Source organism: Teleopsis dalmanni, chromosome X, assembly GCF_002237135.1.
Source record: "Teleopsis dalmanni isolate 2A chromosome X, ASM223713v2, whole genome shotgun sequence".
Classification (NCBI taxonomy): domain Eukaryota; kingdom Metazoa; phylum Arthropoda; class Insecta; order Diptera; family Diopsidae; genus Teleopsis; species Teleopsis dalmanni.
The window spans coordinates 93611841-93626914 of NC_051848.1; the positions used below are offsets into that span (position 1 = coordinate 93611841).

General features: G+C 31.0%; 1 protein-coding gene across 2 annotated transcripts in view; it reads left to right on the forward strand.

Moving 5' to 3' along the window:
- The window catches only part of LOC119687249 (zinc finger protein 845), a 127159-nt gene extending 124107 nt beyond the window's left edge, over positions 1-3052 (forward strand). The window contains exons 7-8 of one of the 2 annotated variants that reach the window (XR_005253121.1): positions 2352-2946; positions 3006-3052. Coding sequence is in view for 1 of the 2 variants with exons in the window: in XM_038101509.1 (XP_037957437.1) it covers positions 2352-2727 (376 nt within the window). In the remaining variant the exon portion in view is untranslated. Of the gene's footprint in view, positions 1-2351 lie in introns of both variants that reach the window. The other variant, XM_038101509.1, reaches the window with a different exon arrangement.
- The last annotated feature ends 12022 nt before the right edge of the window (positions 3053-15074 follow it).

Below are 15074 nucleotides of genomic sequence, written 5' to 3' on the forward strand. Positions count from 1 at the left end.
TACCACACACAAATGAAAGCTAAGCTGAGCTTACTGCTCCATAAATTTCTGTACGTGCATAATTCTTTCCTTTTACAGGTTTTAAAATGCAGCCTGTAGTAGCTCCTGTGCTGGGTAACTGGCTTAGGCTCCGGTATCATCAGCACTCGTTCATGAAGCAATTAATTCCACTTCAGTTGTAACTGATAAATGCCGAAAATCGTGTTCTAGTGATTTTTAACTCGCATTTCATTCTCCGTTCGATTCGGACGTTTTCATCTGATATTGTAGTTCATACGCTTTCAATAAGGGTTTTCGTTTTTCAGCAAGCTCGCAGTTGATTGGACGAACTCCTGTGTATATTTGTGTATTCTTGCTTTTAATGGCGTTTTGCGTATATTCGAGGAGAAGTACAGGAAATGTATACGCGACTAGATCATGTGATCATGTTCCTTCGTACAATGCGTCACAAATTCTCTCATTTTCTTTTTTTGTTTTGGTTTTTTTTGTGGTATTTGCTCACTGATCTACCTGTGAATTCTAAATTAACAAGTAACTTCCATCGCATCTGTATTTTTCATGGGTCGTTTTTATTATGTAGTGACTGTTGGAATTTCGAGCTAATGTCGAGCTGTGTTCTTTTCAAGGAATTCGTATGAGCGCACGTATCGATGGCTGCTTATCGCAGGACATGACTTGCGAAATGTTTGTCGGCGCTTGTTGTGCCGGGCTTTAACGCTTTCGATTTGGCTGGCTTGGTTGGACTTCAGTTTGCAGACTTTATCTACATTTAAAAACTTCAACGTGTATTTCGTTAAAAATAATGATAAAAAAGTTTTTAATTGACTACCTTTATTTATGGTGAGCATCACAGAAAATCATTTTCGGTTTAGTAAAAAATTACACCGTATTTATAGGAATACCAAATAAAAATTGTGAAATTATTTATTTTCCACTAAATATTCTCACATTTCTAAACCATAAGTGCATCATTCTCTTTTATGAAAATCAATGCTCCCTTAAACCGTGGTATATGTTATATAGAATTTGTTGCAATTATTCGGACAGTAAAGACGAAAAACTCAACCTTGCAATAGAAATAGTAGTAGATTGACTGGCGTCATGCGTAAGTTTTTTATTTTTCATTTAATTATAATGACTATGTAACACATAAAAAATAATGAAATAAATAAAATCTATGTACAATGTCATTAGTAGCAACTTTTGTTGCCTTCTACTACAGTCTATTTTAGTCAACTCTCAGAATGAGAACTAAAATAGGAATAAACGATTTCTGCATGTATGTATGTTGATCCTTTTTTCGAGTCAGCGCAACTGTGCACTTTTACTCTTTGATAACTGGGGGTACTGCAGGGTCCCACCCATCTCATTGACTAATTTATGTATTGCCTATAAGCTTCATGATTATTCAGTGATTGATCTAAGATCAGCGTACCTCCCCGTGCGGAGAATGATTACTCTAAGATTAGATAGTGGTAAGTTGGATAGCCTGTCAATTTTCACATATAACTTCAGGGCACAGACTTAAGGGACAGACTTATGTATTTTTTGATCGGGTCTATTCTAAGGTCTCTTAGCATGTCGTTTGTGCGTTTCTGCATGTTGTTAAGATAGTTGGTTAAAGCACTATCTTAACTAATTTTTAACGTCCGTTTTGACGAAAGAAACTAAATTATTAATATAAACTATTGATTTCAATAGAGAGCCTTTAATCGAACAGTAGTATTATTGCCGCATACCCATCATCAGTGATCTTGGATTTATTTCTTATATTTAAGTATTCGTCAATTTTTTTTTTTTGAGACAACAAATACCAAAAGTTGAACTCGTACCTTGTCGTATCCTTTTCAACAATGTGTGTATCATCTTTCTCCTCTCGATATATCGGCGTTCGATATGTTGGAGTATTCAAAGTACCCGGTATAGTGATATGAATTTCAATCGATATTCGATGTTGGCAAATATAATATGCATCGGTATGAAATACATTATTGAAAAAAATTCCTTTAAAGAAGTAGAAAAATCCAGGTACAATAAACAAAATAGATCACATAATTTATTTTTATGTATAATTAGTCCGATGTATCGAACTAATATATACATACTATTAGATTTATAACTAATTAAACTGAAGAAAACTAAAAATATATTTAATCAATGATTGAATATGAAGAAGATTTGATAGGGTCAAGCTGTCAAACAAAGAAATTAAATACATTTTATATATAATAATATTCTGACAACATCAGTCAAAGCTAAATTGTATTCAAATTATTTTTATTTACTTATTTTATTTTATTTGTATGAGTTACTTACTGCATTATTTTTGATACTCTTTTTACTTTTTGCAGGCATTCCAAAACCCACAAAGAGGTCAAAAAACAATTCGCTTGCAAAAAATGTGCTTTTAAAGGACAGAGTAAAGCCCTTCTGAAACGGCATGAGCTGACACATTCTTCCAAGAAATTTTACAAATGCCCACACTGTTCATATCATTGCACAACTCTGGATTATTTGAGAAATCATGTATTGAAAACTAAAGCTCATCCTGGGCTGTGTCTTTATATTTGTAAGAGTTGTGAATCTTCAAAGCAGAATGGAAGCGCGGATGAAATTTTTAAGACAAACTCTTTTACAGAATATCAAACACATTGCAAACGCGTTCATGATTTAAGCATTAAAAACTATAAAGTTTTCTTAAAAACCAGAGCCAAGAAAGTTAAGTAAAAAGTCTTCATTCAACCCGTAAATTACATCAAAAACTTGAAACTGCAGGAACATGTAAACTGGATCCATCAAAAAATGCAAAAATTTTAATATATCCCGAAAAAAAAGCAAGGATTTGAGGCAAGAGCAGCAAATGCAAAGTACCAAAATCTCCTAAAGTTTCTCCTAAAGTCGTCATAACACATCACTCACAGTCATCACAGTCGTTTGACTAACTAAGTAACACAAATTTTTTCTGTCAAAAATCGATTTTACTCAACAATATAATCTCCTTCAAGAGCAATACAATCATTCCAACGCTTCTCTAACTTCTCGATGCCGTTCTACTAGAAGGATTTGTCTTTTACCTCAAAATAGACTCAGTTTTAGCAATTACTTCTTCATTTGAGATGAATTTCTTACTGGCGAGCATTTTTTTTAGATCAGCGAATAGCCAGTAGTCACTGGGGGCTAGATCTGGACTATGCGGTGGATGAGGAACTAATTCAAAGTGTACCATCGTTTTTATTGACTTGTGACACGGTGAAACAAAATTTTTTTGTAAACACACTGCCTCCTGATATCTTTACGGTCTCAGCTATCTCATGCAATTTCAATTTACAATCAGATATAACCAATTTCTGAACTTTTTTGACGTTTTCTGGAGTAACCACGTTTAAATTCAGCAACCAATAACATATGGTTTTTTTCGATGGAGCAGAGTCCGGATAACATTTTTGAAGCCATTGCTAAGCTTGTACAGTATTTTTTCATCAAGAAGCAATGATAAACTAACACACGAAATTGTCTTGAATCCATTGTTTTGAAAATAACAAAAGTAGCTTCACTTAAATGGATTTGACAATGGCAGCGCCATCTGTGTGTCAGTCACATGACTTATTGAGTGATGTGTTATATAAAATCATTTACAAAAGAATGATAATCTTTGGAACCGCTTTGGCGTAATAATCTTTATTTCGTGATACTTCTACAATTTTTCCGATCATTGTTAGATCATTTGAATCTCAAATTTTTGGGAGTCAAGGCAATTTTTCTTCCTACACTTTGTCTATAACATTTGAAGAACTTAGCGTTAGTGCCAAATTCCGAAGGAAGCCTCTGGTTATTGATTCTCAGTGTCCAAAGTTTTGCAATATATTATATAATCACAGACAATTTATGTATATGTAGATGTCCATCAATATATATAATAAGTGCTGAATGAAGTTTTAAAAGTCAACCGTTCGACCGCCGTTCAATCTATAGCAAAGTATTATTATTTATTATTATTTATTATTTTTTATTATTTTTTATTATTTTTTATTATTATTTATAATTATTTATTATTATTTATTATTATTTATAATTATTTATAATTATTTATTATTATTTATTATTATTTATTATTTTTTATTATTATTTATTATTATTTATTATTATTTATTATTATTTATTATTATTTGTTATTATTATTTATTATTGTTTATTATTATTTATTATTATTTATTATTATTTATTATTATTTATTATTATTTATTATTATTTATTATTATTTATTATTATTTATTATTATTTATTATTATTTAATATTATTTATTATTATTTATTATTATTTATTATTATTTATTATTATTTATTATTATTAATTATAATTTATTGTTATTTAAAATATTATTATTAGTAAATCAAAAAACTTATGCATCAAAATTAAGAAAGAATGCGATCGTAAAACTTTCTTGTGATGGATCCGATGGCCTTCTACTCCTGCTGTAATTGCGTGTACTCTAGCTTCTGCTTACATGTCGCGTTTGCATCGTGAACGGGCACCAGAGTTGAGGTCATTACAAGCTAATTATCTTGTAAATCATCCGTAATTTTTATTTAAATAAATATGGTATATATATACATATGGATCTATGAATAAAACCTGGTAAAATGCTTGAAACCTTAAAGCAAAATGAAATGAAATTAATATATCGAATTAAATGTTAATGTACAGAAAATTTTTGTGTTATTGTATATATGTAATAAATAAACAATCTTGTAATTCATTGTGTTAATAAGATGAGCTTCCACTTGGAGAAATCCGTTTATGGAACTTTTAAAATATTCGCCGATTTTGTGGTTGGCGTGGCGCAGACAAAACTCGATATTTATATTCCTATTATAGATATGATCATTTTTTATGATTATTAAAGTAGCTCTTGCGGTTGTAGTAAATCTATTCCAGTGTTTATTATTGTAAAACACTCAGAAAGAATTTCGTCAAGACCAACCGACAATTTAGTTTTTGCACAGTTTAATACTTCAAACATCTCTGGTTATCTAATGATCTAATCTAATGATGAATTTTCATCGATAGGTTCTTTAAAATTTTAAACTAATTCATTGGTAAACATTGCGTTGTCGCCTGTAATTATATGACTAAGTTTAATCGCTAGGATGTCATGTTCTGTTGCAAATAAATGTTGTTTCCTTAATTTTATTGTAGAGAGCGTAGCCATTGTATGCGGACTACAAGTTTTTCGTTTCGGAACTGTAAACATCCAACCAATTTTTTTTTTGTAAAACATTTATAAGTTTATCAATAGAAATTTGTTTCATTTGCATATATAACGTAAGAGTATATAACCCTTTAATACTATTAATTTCTTCTCTAGTTTTTGCATTTTGTACCGTCTTCACTTTTTTGTTTAATGAAGTCTTCAACTTAGCTAACAGCAAATTATAAAATGAAACAACATTTACGGCATGATAAGCACAGATTTTGGTGACCGTTGTTTAAAATCTTGTACTTGTTTTTATACGTTAGGCTTGGGATCGTGTTTCTACAATGCTCTTCTTTGTACTTCACTTCTTTTCGAAAAAACCTCTTTATAATCAAATTTAAAAATAAAGCGGGAGACACATTACGGATATCATTATAAGCGATATTGGTGAAATAATGGCCGTTACATCGAACACAACCAATACTTTAATAACCCATTTAAGGGTTACCTATTCACAATCCTAGAAGTTGAAATCCGCCATAAAATAATGAAAATCAACTGAAATGGCAGCTAAATTATATAAAACCTATACGTGAATGGCTAATGACTTGTTAAACAATATTCAGAGAATTCCCGATACCATCCTTACCATCCTAAAAAGCACAATGTATAACGCGCTGATTAAAGTATAGAACTAAGAACAGTAGTGAAAGGACAGTGTGGAACTTACCAAACGGTTCTTTAATCGTATGAGAGTCCATTAAATAAACATCCTGTCCCGCCGTTTGTCCGCGGTAACATTAAATTCAAAAAGTCGTACCAAATTTATTATTTTTATTTGCCATCTTTAACGTTGTAGGAGCACATTAATAATGTTGTTTGATGCGGTGAAGTTAGTAAGAAAAGATTTTTTTTTCATCTTGAAAACTGCCATTGTGCATCAAGCTTAAAGTTAAACTGCATTTTTCATTTCAATATTGTGTACATAATTAAAAATTGTCTTTCTTCCTTAACGCCACTTCACCACTATTAGTCAAAAACAATTCACTTACTCAAAATATATATATACTCTGAGTTTCCTCATTTCACTTATTGCATTCGCTACTTTACAATCGTCGTGTAAAGAATTAGCTCCGTGGATTCTTAGCAACCTCTGAATGACAGAGACTGCAGTCTGTACATTATTGTCACATCATTTATATTTCATTTGAATTTTATTTATCTTATTTGTGGTTGCTCTATAGACTAAAGAAAATAGTGGTTTCTACATACGTATAACCCCGCACGTTTTTACTAATGACATAACCAGCTGTTTTTGAACATTAACAATATGTGATTCGTAACATAGATAACCATCCCCGGAGTTAGCCTAACTCCAAATTTGATTATTCTAACTCCTTTTTGAATTGTCGGAGCTGCCGAGTAAGGACCGTCCGACTCATAAGACTCCATCACTGGTCAACAATTTAGTCTCGTATATTTAATACTGCGAACATTAAACCTTCCTGTCAGGGTTGTGGGATTCATGCCCTTGCTGATTATTCGGCGAACTTTTGCCTAAGTTACCGACTTATTATGCTCTTGGATGATCATAAAGCAATTGTTCTTTCCCAAATTATTATGATGGTCTTCCTCTTATGAAAAAAACTCTTTCCGTATATAAGCAGCTAATGTATAATAATACGCAAGTGTAAGTACATGAAATTACAATTATACATATTGGAATATGTATTATATATATTATCGTAAATGATATTTTGATTTGCTATTTAAATTTTCCGCAGTGGCAATTATTATGCTTAAAATATTTTTATAATAAAAACTAAGAACTTAAAAATAATATGTGGGTCCAGTTTCAACCAAACAACCCTCTTTCTTCCCACTGAAGACTTTTCGTTTACCACGCTTCCCTGAAATACATACGCAATGCAATTAGTAGAAAATTTCTTACGCTTATTCGTGACCCGCGGATAAGCGGACAATTTCTCAACACAAAAGCATCGTCTGTGACTATAAGAAGTGCACATCTGCGATTGAGTTAATTAGTATTATGATTCGCAGAAGATATCACCTATATTTACATGCAGAGGCACTTTTATCCCGTTATCTCAAGAATGAACAAACGAATACGATTTTTGTCTTTTGCTATTTAAACTTTAGATTTCAAAGAATAAATATATGTAAAAATTTTAATTTAAAATATTTATTTATGTTGTGTTTCTTCATCACATATCAAAATTCGTAAGGTGTACGCAGACTTTATTGGCTATGTGTATCTAAGCGAAAATAAATGTGCGTATTTGTTGACGCTAATTGAAACCATATTGAGTCAAGCAATAAGAACATTTCAGCGATTTAAAATCATGTTGCTTAAAAACCAGCAACAATAAATGTTTCTGCATTTTATGCAACATTTATCCTACTGCAGACACAGACCGAACGATCTCTGAGGTCGTAAGAATAAAGACCGTAATATTATAAAAACGTTCAAACTCGCTCAATGACCGTAGCAAAAACATAGAAATATAAACACATGTAATTTGCCTCTGTAAAAAAAATCATGAATTCTGAAAAGATAAAGGGTAAATGGGGTAAACATGTCTGCTCAAATGAAAAAAAAATTGAACTTATTATTTCATGTATGATCGATACCATTTTGTTAGTTGGATTCAAATACCATTTTGTTGGATTTAATTGGTCTTGAAACGTCCATACAGTTAACTGCTTTTCACTTTCCGACACATACGCATATATCCATGATTTGTCACCTGTCACAATCTTGTACTCATTTACGTCTTTTCAAGCATCACCATTGTACTTCTTGAGCAGTACAATGGTGCATTTGTGCATTTGCTTGCACCAATCGACACGAGCATCTCTTTGAGATTTTGTCTAGTGATCGAGGATGGGATCCAAATAGAACAAACCATTCTCACGGCTAAATGATTGAGCAATATTTTATATATGCTGGTAGAAAACTAACAATATGTCGCATCACAGTATGACGATCTTACATCATCAGTTTTTGCACAGCATCAGTGTTTTCTAGCATAACACCTGATTTTGGACAACCTTCACGAATTTCGTCAGTGAGCGAACAACTGCAATGGCTAAAATTATTGCACTAGTGTTTCAGTTTCACAATGGCAAAGCATGGAGCTTCATCGCTAAATGTGGAAGTAAGGTGATCGATACACTCTTGTTTTGATACTCGTAATCCACGTCGAAGTCGTAATAACATAATAAATCATCACATGAAAATTTTCTCGCTTTAATTCCGTTTCATCGCGAGTACTCAATTAACAAATCACTTTAAATAACACAAAAAACGCTCTTTTGACAAAAAGTCCAAGTTCGGTAATGTTTAATAATATAAAACTTACGTATGGAAACATCAGATTACACCTGACAACAGTCAGTGTTGCCAAGGCTCAAAATATAAATAGTGACCTTCGTACTTTGCAAGCTTTCAGCTAACATAGGTATCTTTACAAATCACTTCCTCTGGGAAGTGAAAAAGTCTAAGTTATTCAGAGATGCTGGAACAAAACTAAATGTAGCACTTTTTACTCTCTTTCTCACAATTATATTGGATTTATTTGCTACTTCAAGATTATGATTTAAATTTTAATATTATTAAACAAAAGCAAATAGACAATAAAGCTTTTGTATACTACCTAAGTATAATGTTAGCATAAACCCTTATTGATATTCAATACAGGCATCCTTGAAAAGTCTGCTGCAAAGCAAATCATTTTTAGTGTGGACATGATTCGAAGTGGTCATCAGTGACGGATCAACTTAGAGAAACAATGAAATTATCTTAAAACAGGGCTCTCAATTATGGTATACTGATGGTTCCAAAATGGAAGCTGGCAACGCAGGAGCAGGAATTATGGGACCGAAATTCCGAAAAGCAATTGCAATGAGAAAAACTACTTCCATTTTTCAGGCAGGAGTCCATGCCTTAGAGCTATGTGCGAGAAAATGCCTACAGGGGCACACGAGGTACCAAAATTCGCATTCTTTAGACAATCAGGCAGTTCTAAAATCTTTAGTAAAATCCTCATTCCAATCAAAATTGGTCTGGGAATGCTTTCAACTTTTCAATACCCTAGCAAGAAGGAATTATGTTACTCTTATGTGGGTATTGGGACACGAAGGGCACAAGGGCAATGAAGTAGCAGAGTCCCTAGCAAAGCACCTTGCATGTACTCCTTTCATTGGTCCAGAGCCCTTCTGCGGGGCAACAAATAGCTTCACAAATAACTTATTATGTGAACGGGGGAAACAAAATCTACTTGAACACTGGAGAGCCCAAACAGATACGCAGAGTCAAGAAGATTTATTGATTCTGACCACATCAAAGTTGACGCTATCCTTGGCCTCAGCAGAAACGATATTAGAATCTACACTGAACTTCTTACAGAACACTATGGACTTAATTACCACATGAAGATTTTAGGTGCGGTGGAAAAGGACTCCTGTCGACTTTGTCGTGAGGAGAAGGAAACATCAGAACATATTCCATGCAACTTCCCAGTGGCGGCAAGACGTAGACTCGACTTCTTTGAAAGCAGGATCTTAGTGCCAAATCAAATAGATAAAATTAAGCCCATACCAATTACAAGATTTATAAATAGTCTAAAATTGTCTTAGTTGGGTTTTTAGGCGCGCAATGGATCATTTTGATGACTGCATTTACAACCTATTATTTTATAATAAATACTGTGGACATAACTATCCGAAAATTTTGTCACACGGAAATTTAAAAATTTTTTATCACTAATGCCTTTGTAACAAGAATTCAAAACACACTTTTTATAAATAAAAACCATTTTTAATAGTTATCTTTCGCAAGAAAATAAAGACGATTTCAACACGACAGATTTTTAGATGAAATTAACAAATCAAAGTAAATGTTAGAAGTGTTGTTGTTTTTTTTTTAAACGCAGTACCATATAAATGGCGCTAAAAAGATCATAATAAATAATGGAAAAGAAGAAATGAAAAAAAGTATATAACAAAAGTTCGTTTATGGAGCCGATTTACCAGTACCATCGCGAAATTTTGTTAGACTTTTTAATGAAAGTTCTATTAATATATACTAAAATTTAACAAAATTTAACAATAACAATTGGAATTTGTGAGCGAAAGATTAGCCTAGTTATATTTATTAATACTTTCAATAATTTATATAAAATTAATAAATAATTTTAATTTTTAATAAATTTATTATAATTTTTTTAATGCCATTTATATGGCAATACTGACAGAAGATTTTTTAAACCATAATTGTAATGTAATTAAATAAAGTTAATAATTCTATTTCATATAAATTAATTGAATTAGGTTCATAATTATATTAATTCCATTTGATATACTTATATTAAATTAAGTTAAGAATCCTTTTTTTTTATGGTTTAAGTAATAAAATTTACTTAATAATTCTATTTTATCTGATTTAATTATATAATATTAAAAACTTGAAGCATAAAACATAAATAATTCTTAAACAACTTGGTGTTCATTAATACACTTCATAATATCATTGCTACTATACGGCATAGTACTGTCTTCAGTACCGAACATATTAACACCATTTCCACTAACAACAACTATGATTGCGCTACGGCCGGTGCTCATTCACCTTTCAATAGGCAAACTTCATAATATTCTATAAGGGCAGTATAAAATTTCATTAAAAATCAAATTTAAAATAATTTGGGAGGTCTTGTGTATTACATCCACACAAAGCCAATCATATATTTAAAAAAAAAGTACAAAAGAATACAAACCATGGATCAGCTTCAATATTGTCTTCGAGACGATCTTCGATACTGCGTCTTCATGTTTAAGCGAATTTGTAAAACAATTTCCCAAAAGATATGTTAAATGTGAATTGTCTCTCTTTGTTTTCCCTCTCATTTATAGCGTTCACAGCAATGTAGTCAAAGTATAATTTAAAACTTATTTTAAATATAATGTGAAAAATTTTTATATAAAATAAATAAAAATACAATTTCATACCACATACAAATTTCTTTCTACTTATTTTAAGAGAAAATGGAAATTTAATTAAAATTTAAAGAGAGTAAAACCAGGAAGAAATAAAAATAGGGTGAAAAAATTAAATGAACAAGTGCGCGTTGAGCACAGATTTTTCAGTCGAATGCGTCCGCTAAGCAAGACATGGCCTTCGAAACGGTATCCGAGACATATATGCTAAATGTCTTCGAAGACCGTTATACATTTAGATCGATCAGTCCATGTGCGCAAAGCAAGACATGGTCTTCGAAACGGTATCCGAGACATGTATGCAAAATGTCTTCAAAGACCGTCATGCATTTAGATCGATGGGTCCATGTCTTGAAGACGTCTTCGATGACGTATCGATCTATTTTCTACTGGTTATTTCGTCGTTGGCTCCCTTCGTGCGCATGAACTGCGAGTTATGCAAATGCATACTGAAACAGATTTCAAACAGACGTTACGAAAATCTTGACAAGTCTGATATACCCTTTTTACACTTTTTCATGTAAAGGGTATAAAAGGGTACATATGTTAGTAGGAGCCCCTTAGTTAGAATTGGCTTATTGACCTAAAAAATGTAGTTACGCCACTGAATACATGTAACCAATCATTTGTGCGGTAATCATAATAAAAAATTATTAATTAATATTAAATAAATATAAACATAAACAAAAGTACTTTAATATTACAATATTAATATACCATAATGTAAAATAATTATTATTTTTGTTAATTATGTTTGTCTTTGCCATGCTTTGTCTTCAATTTTTTTATAGGTTTCTAATGAATTTCATCGTCTTTAAAAAATTACGGTCTTTAAAACACTTGACTGCTATAAAAACATTGAAAAAACATGGAAGAATATAAATACGCTCTAAGATTTCGTGAGCGTCAAAATACGCGGTTCGTGTATATAATATGACCGATAATGATATCGTATTATTGTGAAGCCATTGAAATACAGCAAAAATAATAAATTCTATAAGATGTCGCAGTTCGCTCTTATACACTTTAGAGCTTTCGTTGAAGCATACCAACATTAGGTGTTCAATCAAAAATAATAAATTCTATAAGATGTCGCAGTTCGCTCTTATACACTTTAGAGCTTTCGTTGAAGCATACCAACATTAGGTGTCCAATGAACACAATCCACATTTTCTACACACCGTATATTTTGTTATTATGATTTTAACAGAAATTAATACAATTCTGTTAAAGAAAGTAAGATCACAACATTCATTTGTAATAATTGCTTATATGACGTCTTCACTAGGCAAAGCAAATTGTTGCTTATTTTTACTACATTAAGCAAATAATTTTTTTTTTTAAACATTTATGAATGGAAGAAAATATATGCTTATTTATTTGAAGAAAACAAGCAATGTAAAAAAAAATGAAGGGACATATGAACATATGCATATATTCTCTGTATATTTATTTATATTACTTTATAAAAATTTATTTGAAGAAAACAAGTTTCAAATCATATTTTAATTGTTTTTATTTTATGTGTACTTGTTTTGATAGCCACAGTATTTTATAAATTTTAGAAGCAACGATAATTTGTCCATTGGCACTTAATTTCAATTAAACTGCGTTGAATAATATTAGGTACACTATTCCTGTTGTATGTTTTATTGTTAAATACATAAGTCTTTTTGTTGGGAGTGAAATATATCTAACCCAAACATATCCACAAAAGTTATACAATGTAGTATAATTAATTCTACAAACTTATTCTAAATAATTTATTATTATATGTATAACTATTTAAATTAATAGTTATTAATTTTAAGCATATTATAGTACATTTATTATAATATTATAATATAACTATTAAAATTGATATATTTAAACATATTAAAAATAAATTAATTAAATAGAATATTACTATAACATATTTTTTAATAAAACATATCATAGAAAAAGTGTACCAAATTTTATTCAAGGCAGTTTAATTCATTTAATGTGTCAATGCATAAATGATCGTTGCTTCTAATATTTAAAATTATTTTAGCAATCAATATATATAAATATGTGGAGAATATATGCATATGTACATATGTCCCTTCATTTTTTTTTTACATTGCTTGTTTTCTTCAAATAAATAAGCATATATTTTCTTCCATTCATAAATGTTTAAAAAAAAAAATTATTTGCTTAATGTAGTAAAAATAAGCAACAATTTGCTTTGCCTAGTGAAGACGTCATATAAACAATTATTACAAATGAATGTTGTGATCTTACTTTCTTTAACAGAATTGTATTAATTTCTGTTAAAATCATAATAACAAAATATACGGTGTGTAGAAAATGTGGATTGTGTTCATTGAACACCTAATGTTGGTATGCTTCAACGAAAGCTCTAAAGTGTAAAAGAGCGAACTGCGACATCTTATAGAATTTATTATTTTTGACTAAATACAAAAGGACTTCTCAACTCAAGCGCTTTTATTTCTATACACATTAGGCCATTCAAGAGGAACGCGGAGATTTTGCATTGGCTGTGTAGAAATTGTTTTTGATTTCTCTCTATAATTCACATTTTTGATATACGTATTGCTACATGTACAAATAAACCATTAATCGATACTCGAGGCTTCCAACAACAATTTACCTTAGTTAATTAACACAATAGACAAAACACATCACACATCTATTCTTCATTCTTATTGCACACTTACTAAATGATTTCGTATGCATGGGTAGGTGAGGCAATATTTGTGAAGTTAATGCATAGTCTTTGTGTTTGTATATTTTTCCTAAACTATATGACTGGCTTTGTGTGCATGCAATGCACAAGTAATTTCAAATTATTGTAAATTTGATTTTTGATGAAATTTTATTCTGGCCTCATACAAATATATAAGGTTTGTCTATTATGAGGTTAGTAAGCACCGGCAGTAGTACAGTACTATGCCCTATAGTAGCAATGATATGAAGTATATTAATAAACATCACATTGTTTTTTAAAATATTTTATTATTAAATATATTATTATTAAATATATTATCAAGAACACTAAATACAAGAGGACTTCTCAACTGAGGTTTTGAAAAATTTGTCTCCAAAAACATTGGGCCGATCAAGAGGAACGCTTTGTGTTTGTTCTCTATTCTTGCTTTTGCTTGTAAATTTCATATAAAATGTATATAAAACGTAACATGAACATGAACTTGAAAACCGATTACTGATAGATGAGAGAGCGAAGAGAACTCACTCATGATGTGAGTTCATGAATTTCAAGCAACGAAATTTGCTGCGTTTTTTCAGCTTGACACGCATACACATACATATTCAATGTTACCCAGCGGGACTTTCAGCGCTGAGGTATTCGATTGCTTCAGCGCTGAATGGTAATGCCTTGCGCTGATTATGCAAAGGAAACTCCTAATTATTTTAACACGTTGAAAAGAAGTACCGCTACTTGCAAAAGATAGAAAAGAAACAGCAAAATAAAATATGAAACCGTATATTTCACTTGTAAACAGACAAAAACGCGTTGAATTTGCAAAGAAATACATAAATAAACTTCCGGAGTTCTGAAAACAAGTGACATTTTCAGACGAAAGGAATACTGCATCTTTGGTAGAAAAGGTTGTCAAAAATCTTGTTGGTACAGTTAAAAGAGGCGGTGGTGAAGTTATGGTATGGGTGTGCATGGTGGCTGATGGTGTAGGCCAGTTGGAATTTATAGAATCGACAATGCATAAATGGGGCTATTTAAACATTTTAAAAAGAAATTTGAAACAAAGTGCAGATAATTTGAGCTTATCCACGACATTTTGGTTCCAACAATTTGGAACAATGATCCAAACACATAGCGGGAATTGTTAAACTTTAGAT